This window comes from Callithrix jacchus, chromosome 21 (assembly GCF_049354715.1).
Source record: "Callithrix jacchus isolate 240 chromosome 21, calJac240_pri, whole genome shotgun sequence".
Lineage (NCBI taxonomy): Eukaryota > Metazoa > Chordata > Mammalia > Primates > Cebidae > Callithrix > Callithrix jacchus.
In genome coordinates, this window is record NC_133522.1 from 47,892,862 (window position 1) to 47,907,841 (window position 14,980).

Below are 14,980 nucleotides of genomic sequence, written 5' to 3' on the forward strand. Positions count from 1 at the left end.
ACCTCATCTGAAAGGGACCAGATGGTACATATTTTTGGCTTTGTGGGCCCATGCGGTCTCTGTTGTCTCAAGGACTCAGCCCTGCTGCTGTAGCAGCCACAGACAGTCCCCAGGCAAACTGCCAGGCTCCCATACACCTTCCTGTCCCTAAGCAGGAGGCAGCCAGGCCAGTCTGCTGCTCCTGGGGCTTTTCGGGAGGGTGACTGCTGTGGTGAAGCCTCTTCTGTGACACTGAGGACGCAGGTGATGACACTGGGGCTCAGAGCCGTGTGAAAGCTCGAGCGATTGCATTGATCTCCCTTCCCATCCACGCGTGTTCCTCAAAGCCAAGCTGCGTTGCTCTTGTGCCATTAAGCAGAGTGTTCGCTCTGTCGTCTGCCCCACCAATGTCCTCGGGCCAGAGGTGGCAGGAGCACAGCTGTGGGTAGACCAGTTGAGTTTATTATTTGAGGCAGTGAGGGAGAACCTGCGCCGTGGAGAACCAGTGAGTCAGCAGGACGCTGTTAGAAAGAGCCTGTTCTAGGATGTGGGTTTTGACTGGGTGGTTTGGGGAGGGTCTTGGGAAGTGTGATTTTGTTCTAAATTGAAAGCTGTCAGAAGGTGGAGGCAACTCCATGATTGGAAATCTCAATGCTTCTCAGCAAAAGGACGGGAAGCATTGCATGATGGGAAGCTGCAATTTGTAAGGAACTAGTAATCACTAATTTTGGCCAAGAGAGGGGCGTTGGTATTTCGTGGGTGACACGTGAGCTTGTCCCTGTCTGTGCTTAGACAGCATTATAAAGAGGCCATGTCTGAGGCTGGTTGCAGTGAGATGGCTCTGTCTGGGAGGCTGAGGCCAGCCTCAGAACGTCAGGGGTGGCCCTGGGTTTCCTTGTTGGTGCAGAAAACACCCATTCCTTTGCTTTCTGCTTGGGGTGGGATGTTTTGGCCCCATCTTTTCATGACCACTCAGACTCAGTTCAGCCCAAAGTGATTTGCTCCCAGGAGGCTGCCAGGTGAGCCAGCCATGAGCCCTGCCTGAATGTGGGCCGCCGCTAGGATGAAGACGGCCAGCAGCTGCACAGGGCCCTCTAAGACAAGGCTTCCAGAGTCCTCCTCGGGACCACTGCCCAAGGGATCCCTCAGGTCACGTGGCACAAATCCATGGTGTGAGTCCATGGAGGCCACGCATGTGCAGGTGGATGAGGAGGATGAAGTGGCTGCGACTGCTGAGGACGGGTCCTGCTCTCCTTCCCCGTAGATGTCAATGAGTGTTTCTATGACGAGCTCAACACCTGTTCTGGAAGGGAACTGTGTGCTAACCTGGAGGGTTCGTACCGGTGCGTCTGTCACCAGGAGGCTCCAGCCACGTCTCCCCGGAAGCCGAACCCCGAGTGTGAAGGTAACGGCTGAGCTCTCTCGGATGGCGTGGGAATGGCTTACTTCCCGTTTGCCCTGGAATACTCACTGGCAGGGCTGGTGGCTGCAGCACTTACCCCGAGATAACTGTGCCATGAAATAGCTTGCTTCTTTGCATTAATCTGGTATATTGACTTTGGAAACAAAAGACGTCATTCTATTTATAGGATTCTGTTTTTAGTAGTGGTATTTCCATTCACAAAATATAGAGACTCTCGATCGCCGAAAATGTCAAATCCTAGAAAACAGCATTCCTCAGTGTGATGCTCACACTGCTCTCGAACCAGTGCTGGCCAGAGATTCATTTGCTGAACCCGGATTCTCTGAAATAGATGGTTCTGATGATTCAGGCGATTCTGCTGTTCGGTCTGTTTAGAAGTAACTCCAAGAACAGTCTTTACATTTCATTTTCATATTGAAAATCAGATTTCCAACCTCAAAGCTCATGTTAACAGAAAATTAAATGAGTGCTGGCAGTGAGCTGCACTGTTTTTTTTAACGGGAAAAGGGCGAAGGCATTTTTTAAAGGCTAGCTGGACTTTCAACCAGAGACTCTTCTTGCCGGAGGGAACGGCTGGCTCAGGGGCACAGAATATGCTTAGTTCTTTCAACCGTTACTGATGTCCTAGTAGGCCACTCCTGCATTCATTCTTTAGCTTAGGGCATGTTTATTTAGGTGCAATTCGCTGTGCTAAGTGCTGGTAATGGACGCATGCCCCAGCAGGTCCTGATCTCCGCCTGTCTAGCGGACTGAGGAAATGGAGACATTTTGGCACATGAAAGGGCATGACCAATGTCTGCACTGGAACCACGGGGATAAGCTGGGACCATCCCTAGCCTCGCAGGGTCAGCCTGGAGAGCAGAAGAGCCTGCTAGGTGAGGGGGAAGCACGTACAAGAACGTGCCGGGCTCTGTCCCTGCTGGAGTGGGGAGGGGTGTACCAACCGGGACCTGCAGGCAGGATTGGCTCTGCCATCAGGCGGCTTGGAATAAGAAGTAACGGTGTGGTCTGTAACATGGGAAGGTGTGTAAAGACGATACACTGAGTGCAGGAGTCCAGGGTGCAGAAGGTGGTGGAGAAGAGGATTCAGGTAACATTTTAGAGCTAGAACCCCTGGAACTTCCTGATGAATTCAGTGAACAGGAGGAAACAGGAAAGATGCGGAGTCCAGGTGTCTTGACTGAACAAGGGAGCAGAGGGCGTTTCCATTGGGAGGGACGGGGAAGACGCCAGCTGTTGTTATTGTCTGCAGTAGTTACAGCTGAGACGGAGTGAGTGGGGGTGCCAGGGTGCTGACTGAGTTGGACGTGTGGTGCTGGAGTTCAGAGGCGGGCGGCTGCATTCCTGAGTCCAGGGTCACCTGCCTCCAGGTGACACTTAAACCATGGTATGGCTGAGACAAGGGAAAAGGCCCAGGGCCTGTGGCCAGAGAACCCCATCCGTGCCAGGTCAGTGCAGGAAAAGAGGCTGCAGAGGATGTGGGCAAGGTGGGAAAACAGCAGGAAGGGCGTGCGAAGCATCTGGGAAGGCTCAGCAAGCCCCAAGAGAGCAAGGGCAAGTGGTGAACTGGAGGCAAGCCGGGAGGGTATGTGCATGGGCAGCCGCCGGGCAGGAAAGCGCCCACGGGAACTCACTTAAGGAGAGCAGGCGGGAAGAAGCCAGCAGCCGGCCCTGGTTAGGAAGACAGCTGGAGGAGGGAAAGGCGACCACCGGACCCTGCAGAGAAGCCTGACTGTGGAGAGGCTGAGGGAAGGAAGGCCTGATGTGGAGGAGGCTGTGGACTCCCGGGGGTCTCTCAAAAGACAGGCGATGCTGATTCCACACCTCCCAGAGCCCGGGCTCTTTCTAGTCCCTGTTCTTTTCCAGGTTTTGACCTTACTGAAGGCAGGTTTCTATTTTTAACCTTATTTAAATCTTGCTACATGCTTTCTTCACTTCCTACAGTGTATACTAAGTTTCCGAGAAGAAGCCTGGTCTTCACCAGGATAATTATTGGTCTTCTAAGGCAATCCTCTAATACTGCTCTGAGTCCAGTCCACCACGGGAGCTCTTCTGCTGCTTCCAAGGCTCTGGAACTGTAATATCGTGATAGGAGTTATGGAGAATCTCCTTACACCCAATTTGTATTCATTACTCGTTTAATCTGCAGGTTCTTTTTTTTTAAAAGGGACTCAGCAGTGAGGACAGTCCCTTTGTTGACAATAACAGCAGAGCTGGCAGCTGCCAGGGACTTCACCCGTACTGGGCTCTGCTCTCAGCACTCCGTGGCTATTGCCTTGTTTAAATTCTTACAGTAACCCCAAGGGGCAACTACTCTTCTTAAGCTCATGTTTCAGAAGAGGAAATTGAGGCAGAGGAAGATCCTTTTCTTGCATGAGATCCCCAAGCTGGTTCTCTGCAGATACGCATGAGCCAGGCTGTTCACGACTCCGGCCACCCCTGTCCCGAGACTGTCTTCCGTAGGAGCCCTCTGACAGGAGCCTGCCTGAGAGTGTGATGGCCTCTCCCCCATCTTCCGGGGCTGCCCTTGTCCCGGTGCACCCAGGGAAATCGCCATGCCCTTTCCTACCTTCAGGAGTGCTTAGGACCAAGAGTTGGGAACAGTTCTAGAAAAATTAAATTATGTTCTTTGGCGTTCCAGGACCTTACTTAACAAAGGAACATAAGGTTCTGATTTTTATTTATTTATTTCGTTAGTTTTTAGTAGAGACAGGGTCTAACTCAGGCTGGATGGAGGGCAGTGGCGTGATCACCAGTCACTACAGCCTTCAGCTCCCAGGCCCCCACGTCAGCCTCTGGAGCAGCTGGGACCACAGGCATGCACCACCACAGACGGCTCTTTTTAAATTTTTTTGTAGAGACGAGGTCCCACTGTGTAGCCCAGGCTGGTCTCAAGCTCCAGGCCTCAAGAGATCCTCCCTCCTCGGCTTCCGAAAGCCCTGGGACTGCAGGCAGGAGCCCTTGTGCCCAGCCTAAGGTTCTGATTGGCTGGCTCTTCTCAGGGACCTGCAGGCAAGAGGTGGAGGGAGTGGACCAGTTCCCAGAGCCAGCTGTGGATGTGGAGGGCTCCAGGGTCAGATCTTCCTGCCTCCCCCCAACGAGGAATGTTCCCCTCCTATCAGAATGAGGCTGTGGGGAGAGCCGCCTCGCCTTCTGCCTGCCGGCAGATGAATCCCTGGTTCCCTGAAAAGAGCAGGCACTCTGCAAAGGTTTCCTGGATCACTGTGGCCATCCCCAGAGTCTCCAGGTGTTACAAAAAAAAAAAAAAAAAAGAAAGAAAGAAAGAAAAGGCAAGTTCCAGCCCAGATCTGGCAGCAAAACACTCGAACACTCCACTACCCGCAGGACGTGGCCTTGACCTGAGTGCCCTCCGCACCCCACGACACCCACTGAGCTCTGCAAACAACCGTCTGTAGATTTCTACTTTGTGGCTTCCAGGGTGAGAGTCCCGTCCCTTTTGTGAGCACAGAAGATTGGAAAACAGGTAGTTTCCAAATAGTTATTTTTACCCTGGTCAGTCATCTGGAAAAATATTAGATTCTATTCATGGTTGGCAGTCACGCTCTGCTGTGTTGCTTGGCACGGTGAGCTGCCAGATTGCGTCAGGACACAGGGCCACTTGAGCAACCGCCACACACAAATGGGAGGCTGTGCGGTCCTGGCCTCACTTCTGATAGGGCAGGACACACTCGTCCAGTGTTTCCAGACCCGAAATCTAGAGTGATTCCAATTGTGTATTGCTAAGGGAAGCAGCGTCCCCAGCACCTTCCCTGCTGAACCAGAGATGAGTCACAGCTGCCTGGAAGAAACAAGGGCCCAGACTGTCAGACGTGGAGAATTCAGGGTGTTTCACCCAGAAAGAGGCAAAGTGCTGGACTTGTGTTTCTACCTGTGGAGGGGAGGGCTGTGGAGCAAGGGCTCTGGAGCCTGGAGTTTGGATTATCCACATTGCCGTGCCCTTGGGTCACACAAACACAGTCAAGAGCAGCACTTTCTAGGGCCACATTTTAAGGGGGACACTGAAAAGGGTCCTCATTTAAGGGTAACCAAAGGAAGGTGTCCTGGCTAATAAAACAACAACAACCAAGTTATAGGGGCCTACCCTGGAAGGGAGGAGTCAGGGGTGGGAGGAAGATTTCTAGTTTTAAAACACCCCAAGGTCTGTCCAACAAGAGACATTGACCTTAGCATGTTAGAAGTTGGTTGGTTTTGCAATACAAGGAAAACTCTCTGGCTAGTCACAGGGGCTCACATCTGTAATCCCAGCACTTTGGGAGGCTGAGGCGGATGGATCACGAGGTCAGGAGTTCAAGACCAGCCTGGCCAAGATGGTGAAACCCCATCTCTCCTAAACATATAAAAATTAGCCTGGTGTGGTGGCAGGTACCTGTAATCCCAGCTACTCAGGAGGCTGAGGCAGGAGAATCACTTGAACCCAGGAGGCAGAGGTTGCAGTGAGCTGAGATCGCGCCATTGCATTCCAGCCTGGCGACAGAACAAGACTTTGTCTCAAAAAAGAAGAAGAAAAGAAAACTCTCCAAGCTGTGCTGTCCAGCCACAGGAACGGCTGCCTTGAAAGTGAATTAAAGAAGGGTTGGGAGATACATAAATTTCCTGGGATTTCCTAACAGAGACCCCTGAACTAGGTGGCTTCAAACAAGAGAAATGTATCCTTTCACAGTTCTGAACACCACAAAGTTGAGATAGTTACACTGGGCCCAAATCAGGATGCCAGCAGGGCTGTGCACCCGGAGGCTCTAGGAGAACTCATTCCTTGCCCTCTGCCCTCTGGTGGTGGCCAGCATTCCTTGGCTTGTGGCTGCATCACGCCTTCTTCTTGTTAGATTTTTGTTGTTGTTGAAAGGGTCTTGCTCTGTCACTCAGGCTGAAGTGCAGTGGCACAATTTTGGCCTACTGCAGCCTCCATCTCCCAGGTCAATTGATCCTCCTACCTCAGCCCCCCACGTAGCTGGGACTACAGACACACATCACCACGTCCGGCTAATTTTTGCATTTTTTGTAAAGATGGGGTCTCACTATATTGCCCAGGCTGGTTTCGAACTCCAGGGCTCAAGCCATCCGCCCACATTGGCCTCCCAAAGAGCTAGGATTAGTCGTGAGCCACCATGCCTAGCCCCACTCCATCTTCTAAGTGAACATCTTTGTTCTCTCTCCACCTCTCCACTCCAGCTTCATATCGCCTGCGTGTGTGTGTGTGTGTGTGTGTGTTTGTGCTAATCTCCCTGATTCTCTCTTACAAAGACACTTGTGATTGCATTTAGGATGGAACTAGGAAATCCAGGATAATCTTTCCATCTGAAGATGCTTCACTGAATCACATCTGCAAAGATTCCTTTTCCAAATAAGGTCATATTCTTAGGTCGCAGGGATTAGGACCTGGTATCTCTGAAGGTCATGATTCAGCCTCGTACTGTGCTAGGACAGCTTAGTAGCGGAGCAAGTGCACTCTGCCATTTGCTATTGTTCAGCTTTGCCATTTACCACCTACTTGACCTTTCTAGGCCTCAGTTTTGTCCTCTGTGAAATGGGGATCCTAGATCCTATTACCTGGGATTGCTGTAAGGACTGCAGAGGATACCATGTCTTGTGTACACAGCACCCAGGAAACTTCATCTATAACCATGTCGCCAATAGCTTGGCTGGTTTGTGACATGGATGTCATGGGAGGGAGAGCTGCAGGGGGCTCATGCCGGGAGTTAATTCCTAGCTCCCTGCAAGTTCCTACCGTGGCTGTGCTGGCTTGGACGCTCTGGACATTGACTCTTCATTGTTTTCCCGGTCTTATGGCAATGCTGGGTGCATAGCAGATGCTCAAAAAAAAAAAAATGAGCCATAAGAAATTGGTGCCCTCATTGGTCAAACATGGTCAGATATGGACAATGCCAAATGCTTCAAAGTAACAGACAGGAGAAAGCGCCACACAGACACTGGATGGGAACGTCGTCCTCGGGGAGAATGCATTCCTTTGGATTAGATAAGACTCTTTCTCCAAATGCTCACAATCTCTCCTAGCTGCAGAAGTCACTGATGGCAGCTTCCACAGATGCCTCGGAGGGTTTCACAGCGCTTGAAACACCAGGTTGGCAAGTCCCCCATCCAGTGATCCAAAAAGCCACTGGCATCTTAACTGAAAGAGTGAATATGTTTATTAAAAGAGGTAAAGTATGCCTTGCCAGCCGCGCGCGCTCCGAGCCTTCTTTCTAAACACCATTCCGCTGTGTTCTTTTCAAATTCATACAGACACCATTTCAATTTTAACTGCACTCTGCTTGGAAGCACTCCTCATAGAATGTGCTTTTAAGTGGCCGGTAATCTGGGTGGGCCATCTGTTGTCCCAGCCATGTGCTCTCTCGTTCCATGTCAAGTTTGAGATGACGGCAGCGAGGAGGCAGGGCTGGAGCCCTGGGTGTGGGCTGGGGGCTGCTGTTCAAGCTGCTGGGCCCGCTCGCGTTGACCCACTTTCCTATCTGCAGGGCGTTTCGCTGTCACCCCATCCTCCACCGAAGTGGATACAAAATGCTTCGGGCTGTGTCCTGCCTGTACAAAAATAGAACCGACAGTGCTTTTAGCAGACTTTTCGGAAAAGCAATGGTAGCCCTTCCTTCCTTTCTCAGTGAGACATATGTTCCCAAGAAACAGACTTTAAAAAGCTGAGTGGTTGTTAGAAGGCCAGGCAGTGGGGGGTCTTTTTTGATTCCAGGGTTCTGGTGACCCTGGAGACAGGGGTGCCACCCACACTCTCAGGTCCCAAGGTTTGGGCCACCCTCAGTTGAAGCATTTCTGCTTTTCTTGCCGCAAAAGAAAATACCGTAAAGTATGAACCAGCATCCGTGTCTGTTTCCCTGCTCAGTGTGCAGAAAGTCACTGGACAATCCTGTAAAAAGTATAGACGTGTCTTTTAAGAACGGTGTTCTACCCCACAGCCTAACAGTGTTATTGGCAGCATCAGAATTTGGATGGCTGTCACTAACCCTGTCCGAGTGAGCCTGTCCAGATTCCAGTAATAGATGCCCATCTACTGGGAGGTGGAGTGGCAGGGTTTTCATTGGAAAAGCTCACCTTCACAGGGACCAAGATTCAAAAGAGGCAGCTTAGTCTCGGGTTGGAAGGAGGAGACAGCAGGGCTATCTCGCCTGGTGGTGACTGGGCATTACTTTGGATTCTGAGCCTCTTGACAGCCAAGGCAAAAAGGGAAATGAGTTGGATTGTGTTGGTTTTCTCTTTTTTTAATTTGTGATTGAGAGAAAGCAGATACCTGTGTCTAAAAACAGAATTTTTTCACGATAATGGAAAGCATATATCCTACCAATCCTTACATAAGAGGCTTTGGGAAGCCACACATTATAAAATGACTTTCTTTACCATGCTTTTGCAAACTACATTTTTAAAAGTTCCTCGTTGCTCGTATTTTTTTCTTTTTCTTTTTTTTTTTGAGATGGAGTTTCGCTCTTGTTACCCAGGCTGGAGTGCAATGGCGCGATCTTGGCTCACCACAACCTCCGCCTCCTGGGTTCAGGCAATTCTCCTGCCTCAGCCTCCCAAGTAGCTGGGATTACAGGCGCGCACCACCATGCCCAGCTAATTTTTTGTATTTTTAGTAGAGACGGGGTTTCACCTTGTTGACCAGGATGGTCCCGGCCGCTTGTTTTTATAGAACTTACCTTCCGATGTGAAAATATTGGTGGCTAGCCTGGGGGCCATCGAGTTTTTATATAATCCTTACTGCCCAGATACTTGCTGTACAGCCAGAATTTTTTCAACCAAAAAAGAGCTTCAGTGCTGTTTGAGCACTAGAATATATATAGGTTGGTCCATCAGAACGTTGCTCCCTAAGGCACGGATTTCAATAGGAAAGCATGAAAAGGACGGTAAAGGAAACGGCCTGATTTCGGAGTCCTGCTTCCTGACGGGGCCACTGTTTACTGCGTGATCCCAGAGTCATCCCAGTGCAGAAGTTCTTGTGCAAATGATCAAGTGCTTGCTTGTCGTGAATCAGAGTGGCCCGGGGCCCTGGGACAGGCTGCCAAGTGGGTATTTGCAGACGAGGCACTGAAACCTGACACTGTCAGGGCCATTGCTGCAGATGTTTTCCATACAATGGCTGCTGGCGGGTCCCGAGAGAGATAGCGTTCTGACTTTGCAGAAATCACAGATTCTGGACCTCAAGAGCGCCACGACTCAATGCTATTCCCGGTGTGGACCGAGGCCCACTTGGATGACCCCCACCCTCTGACGTGGCTCAGTGATAGAGGGGCTGCGCTTTCAGCTTCAGACCTCTCGCCTCTCTGTTTCATCTCAGATATCCCCGTCACCCGGTGCAATCCTGAACTACCTTCCAAAATTACTCAGAAGCCTGGGGAGAGAGAATATCGATGCCTCTGTTTTGAATGAATGGGTTTCATTTATAATTGGTTAAAAAAGAAAGCAAGTCCTGTCCTGCATGACTCAACTTGATCAATAGATCGGTGGGAACCGAGCTGAGACGAGGCCGCGTCACTTGCTTCAGAAGATAAAACCGCCCTCGCTGACCCTATGCTGGTCTTCTCTTTCTGTGATTTCACAGATTGCCCTACACTCAGTGACTACAGGATCCTCAATGTCACCGGTGGCGGTTTTCAAGTATCCTGGCGTTTGAATTCTACGCAGAACCGCACTTTCTATGTCCGGGTTTACCGGGGTGAGGAGTTGCTCAGGAGCGCCAGGACACGGGGCCTGGCACTGGCAGTATCTGGGCTGGAGGCTGGAGTGCTCTACAGGGTGAAGACCAGCTACCAGGGGTGCGGGGCAGATGTCTCCACCATGCTGACCGTCAAGACCGGTAAGAAGGCCACCAGCCAGAGACCCCCGTTAGCTCGCAAGCTTGCCGTCCTCGGTCCCAGTCCTGTGGCTCCGGCGCTTTGTGGGCACCAGTAGTCACGGATCTCCCCGCACTTCCTCCGTTCCCTCCAAGCTGTCCCACAGCCTGCCCCACATTGCACTCGCCTGCTGGTACCTTCCCGGGCTCCCTCGCTTCCCTTCATCTCGTCCTGTTCAGGGTTCACTCTGCCGTGAGAGGGGACGACATGTGGACTCAGAAGCATCGACAAGGCATCAGCTAGAGGGAAGCAAAGAAATATAAAATTGTGATAATGAAGCAGAAGGTGGCAGCTCCTGGCAGGCAGATCAGGACCTACCCTGTCATGCTTACCCTGCGGCGCCGAGGCCGTCTGAGTTCCTGAGAGAGGAGCATTGCTGTTGTTTTCGTGCCTCGCTTCCGCGTGATGCGTGCAGAGCGAATGCAGTGCCCACCATATTTGTGCCGGGAGGAAACTTTTTTCTTTTTGAGACAGGATCTTGCTCTGTCACCCAGGCTGGAGTGCAGTGGTGCGATCACAGCTCACTGCAGCCTCAACCCCTTCCCCTCAAGTGACCCTGTGATCCTCCCACCTCAGCCTCCCTTGTAGGTGGGACCACAGGCACACACCACCATGCCTGGCTAATTATTTAATTTTTCATAAACATGGAGTCTTGCCAGGTTGCTCAGGCTGGTCTCAAACTCCTGGGCTCAAGTGACCCCAGGAGGAAACCCAGGAATGACTTGAGCAGCGCCCACCCCACCAACCCCGTGCCCTCCGGAAAAAACTTACATGCCAACATCAGGCACAAATAATTTGGAAGACTCTTGGATTACCGACCTGCTCCACATCCCAGCCTTTTCTTTCCTTTTCCATATGATACAAATGCCTTTTTTTTTTTTTTTTTTTTTGTAGAGCCGTTTTTAAGCAGCTCAGTTTGCTTTAAAGGCCTTGTCTAATTCCATCTTGTCTAATTTCTCCTTGTCATGAGCCTGTGATGCCGGGAGGCAGCAGGTGTTATGGTGGCAGCTGATGCTCAGAGCCTCTGGGGAGTCCAATTCCCAGGGCCCTGGAGGAGGCCGCCTGTGCACAGTGCTCTGCGATTTGTTGGGGCCTGAGAATCAGACACAAGGGGTGCTCCTCCCTCCTGCTAAGACAGGAGATCCACAGGGGCCCTAACTGGGAAATATACAACATACAACATCGATGGCATTTCTGCTGCCTTAAGTGTGGCGTGCACAGGTGACACACTCTCTGATGGCCCATACCTTGCCAGCTGGCTGAGTGCCAGGGTGGGGCACAGCTGTGGGTGGCTGTTACATAACTGGAGACATGTGCAGAATTGTGGCCAGTCTGCTCCCGGGCCCGCCGGCTCTTGGGTTGTGCATGCTGGGTTTCCTCTTAGTAATGAGAGACGAATATTCCATGTCCCATCTTGAACCTTTTTTCCATCTTCGTTTATGTCCAAAAATAAGGCAACCTCCCTTGTAAGTGAGCAACCCTACCAGTTTGACTGTCACAGAGCACGTTCTTGAGAGGCGGGACTTTCAGAGCTCAATGCTGGGACGTCCCCAGGCAGGTTGGAATCTGTTGGTCACCCTGATGTTGGAGGCCTGAGTAAGGGCCCCATGTGAGTACCCGCTGGGCCCTGTGATTGTGAACAGGGCAGAGGAAAGCTGCAGCCACCCCACGGGAAAGGACCCTTTGTGCACTGGTTGAATCCCAGTTCCTGTGGGTATGGCTTGTGTGTGACGTTTGTACCTCCTTCCTGGGATGCCTCTGCCCTGGACATAAAAGTGTGTGTTTATTCTTTCATTTCTTACATTTATTCCCCCCAATTAGGATACCTCAATCGAAGATTCATGCCTCACTCTATTAAAAAAAATTCCCCACCAAAGAATAGGCTTCACAGCAAACATTAACAGAAAAGTGTGCGACTTTTGACCACGGGCTGATCTGTTTCACTGTCTGTCTTAGAAGCCCAGGTGTTTGAAGTCACAATAAAGATCGTAAACCGAAACCTGACGGAGCAGTTACGTGACCGCAGCAGCGTGGAGTACCAGGCCTTTTCCAGAGAGCTGCTTCACGAGGTAAAGCCGCAATGCAGACACACAAACCTTTTCTTGGGTGTTTTGAGCGAGGCCATCAAACAGAAGCCGTGAATTCCTGCCCAGCTCTTCCTCTGGGATTGTGGCAAAAATACATGTTATTTCAGCTTCAGGGGAAGCCAAAGGCAAATCGCACAGTAATTTCTCAAGTTTCCCCCTGCTTTCATTCGGTACTTAATCCAGATACTGGGGCCATCCCTCTTTAAAATATGTGCCTTTATTCAAATGGTCTACACCACTTAATCCTACTGCTGGGTTTTCTGCGGAATCTTCTGTCTGAGGGCTCTGTCCTCCAGTCTGGGGTAGCTTCATTAGCGAAGCATTTATCTACAATCATGGCATCCATTCCTCCCTCGTGGCTAAAGGGAGACATCAGCAGACCAGCCAGGGAGAATCGAGCCAGTGTGCAGCACTGTCTATGCACAGATGCGGCACTGGAGAGAAGAGTGACTTCCTAAGCTGCCAAGAATCACATAAGGTCTGAGGTTTTACCCTCCCTGCAAACTCACAAGTGAGTCTGCCACAGTTTCATGGATGCTGGCAGAAGACATGAGACTCCTGGGCCAGAGACAAAAGACTGTATTACTCACAGCACAGCAGGCAGCATGCATGTGCTTTTGTGCCATTTCCTGCACCGAGTCCCACAGAGGTGATGCACGGGGCCCAGGGAACGAAGCACGCAAAGTGCGTCTGCACCTGAGCTGAGGATCCCTGATCCTAGGGAACCTGAATCTTTTATAATGGGTGCAGGCACTTGCTCCAGAAGTAGAAATTATCTGTTACATTGGACAGTAACAAGCCTGCCCTTTGCTCTGGAGGGGGCCACTATCTCTCCCTCCCAAGGCTGTTCACTATGCAAATATCCTTGGAAAGAGATTCTAAAACAAAGGGCTTCTACTTGCAAGATGTGTAGAAATGCCGGAGAGCCACAGAGGATGCTTCCCAACATTCACCTGCAGGGGAATCCGGTTTTGAATGTTTTCAGATAATTCCCTCTTTTTTAATGTTAACTCATCGTGTGTGCAAGTGTGGGGTGGTGGAAAGGCAGGGAACCAGGCTGGTATCTCCCTTGCTTGGGCATGGGCAGTCCTGAGCACCTGGCTCTATGTGTGTGTCTCCTGCAGGATACAGCCTAGTAAGTGAGGGGACAGCTGCAAATGGCCGTAGGCATTGTTCCTTGGTGAGGCCTCTCCATCTATCAATCCATCTATCAGTCCATCTATCAATCCATCCATCATCAATCCATCCATTAGTCCATCCATCAGTCCATCCATCAATCCATCTATCAATCAGTCCAGTAGTCTTTCTTGGACACTCACACATGTGACCTTCGTACCAGTTTTCAGGACACTCAAGAGGGGATTGTTCATCTGATGCTCCACAACTGGGAGCTTGATTGTAGTGGTCACTGTGAGTCTCCAGCACACACCAGGTGAGGCCCGGCCGTCCCAGGGAAAGCTCAGCTCAGGTGCTGTGAACAGGAGGCTCTCTGCTTGCTCTGAGAAGCTGGTTGCTGGGTGCCTCCTATTGATTGTAGAGGAGACAGAGAGGTCCATGTGCCATCCATCGGTCATGCCTGGAACCCTGCTTAATGGTGGTGAAGGCGTGCATGGGTGTCTGCCCTGTCTGAATAGCTGTTGCCTCTTCTTGGCTAGGTCGAGAGCTCCTTCCCGCCGGTGGTGTCTGACTTGTACCAAAGTGGGAAACTGAGGATGCACATCGTGTCTCTCCAGGCGGGAAGCGTGGCCGTGAGGCTCAGGCTTACCGTGCAGGACCCCAGGGTTCCTGTGGGTGTCTCCACGCTGGCCCCAATGCTCCAGTCCCTGCTGGCAAGCACAGTGTTCCAGATTGACCAGCAGGGGACACTCGTGCAAGGTACAGTCCGGCCATCCGCTCTGCTGCCTGCTGCCCTCCAGCTCAGAAGCCCTCTTGGTGATTTTATTTGAGTCAGTCTTTCCATTATTTCAAAGGGTAAAGAAATGTAAATCCTTATTCTAGCTTCCTCCACCGGAACCAGGGGCCGGGGCAGTAGCCCTGAACAACCAGCCCACCTGCGTCTCACCAGTCAGCACAGGACACTGAATGAAACGGGGCTGGAGGGTCCCCTCTGCGGAAGGGGACAGGAGTTCACTGTGTCTGTGGTCAGGTCCCCCTAGCACTTCTGGGCAGCTGTGCAATTGCCCACCTGTGGGTCTATTTTTTTTTCTTTCTTTTTTTTGAGACAGGGTCTTGCTCTTGTTACCCAGGCTGGAATGCAGTGGCATGATCTCAGCTCACTGCAACCTCCACCTCCTGGGTTCAAGTGATTCTCCTGCCTCAGCCTCCCGAGTAGCTGGAATTACAGGTGCCCACCACCACGCCTGGCTAATTTTGTATTTTTAGTAGAGACGTGGTTTCACCATGTTGGCCAGGATGGTCTCACCATGTTGGCCAGCTCGGATGATCCACCCACCTTAGCCTCCCGAAGTTCTGGGATTACAGGTGTGAGCCACTGTGCCCAGCCTCTGTGGGTCTATTTCATTACCTTGTGTGTTGTTTCATTTTACTTGGTGTTGCCTTAAAGCAGGAGGTCATGGACAGAGGACAGCTGAAAAGGCAGAGAGTTAAAGAGAGAG

General features: G+C 51.3%; 1 protein-coding gene across 1 annotated transcript in view; it reads left to right on the plus strand.

The window, feature by feature from the left end:
- The window catches only part of UMODL1 (uromodulin like 1), an 82,188-nt gene that overhangs the window by 18,907 nt on the left and 48,301 nt on the right, over positions 1 to 14,980 (plus strand). Inside the window, exons 6-9 of the mRNA XM_054248944.2 lie at positions 1,244 to 1,384; positions 9,987 to 10,241; positions 12,235 to 12,347; positions 14,021 to 14,240. Of these exons, the coding sequence (XP_054104919.2) occupies positions 1,244 to 1,384; positions 9,987 to 10,241; positions 12,235 to 12,347; positions 14,021 to 14,240 (729 nt within the window). The remainder of the gene's footprint in view (positions 1 to 1,243; positions 1,385 to 9,986; positions 10,242 to 12,234; positions 12,348 to 14,020; positions 14,241 to 14,980) is intronic.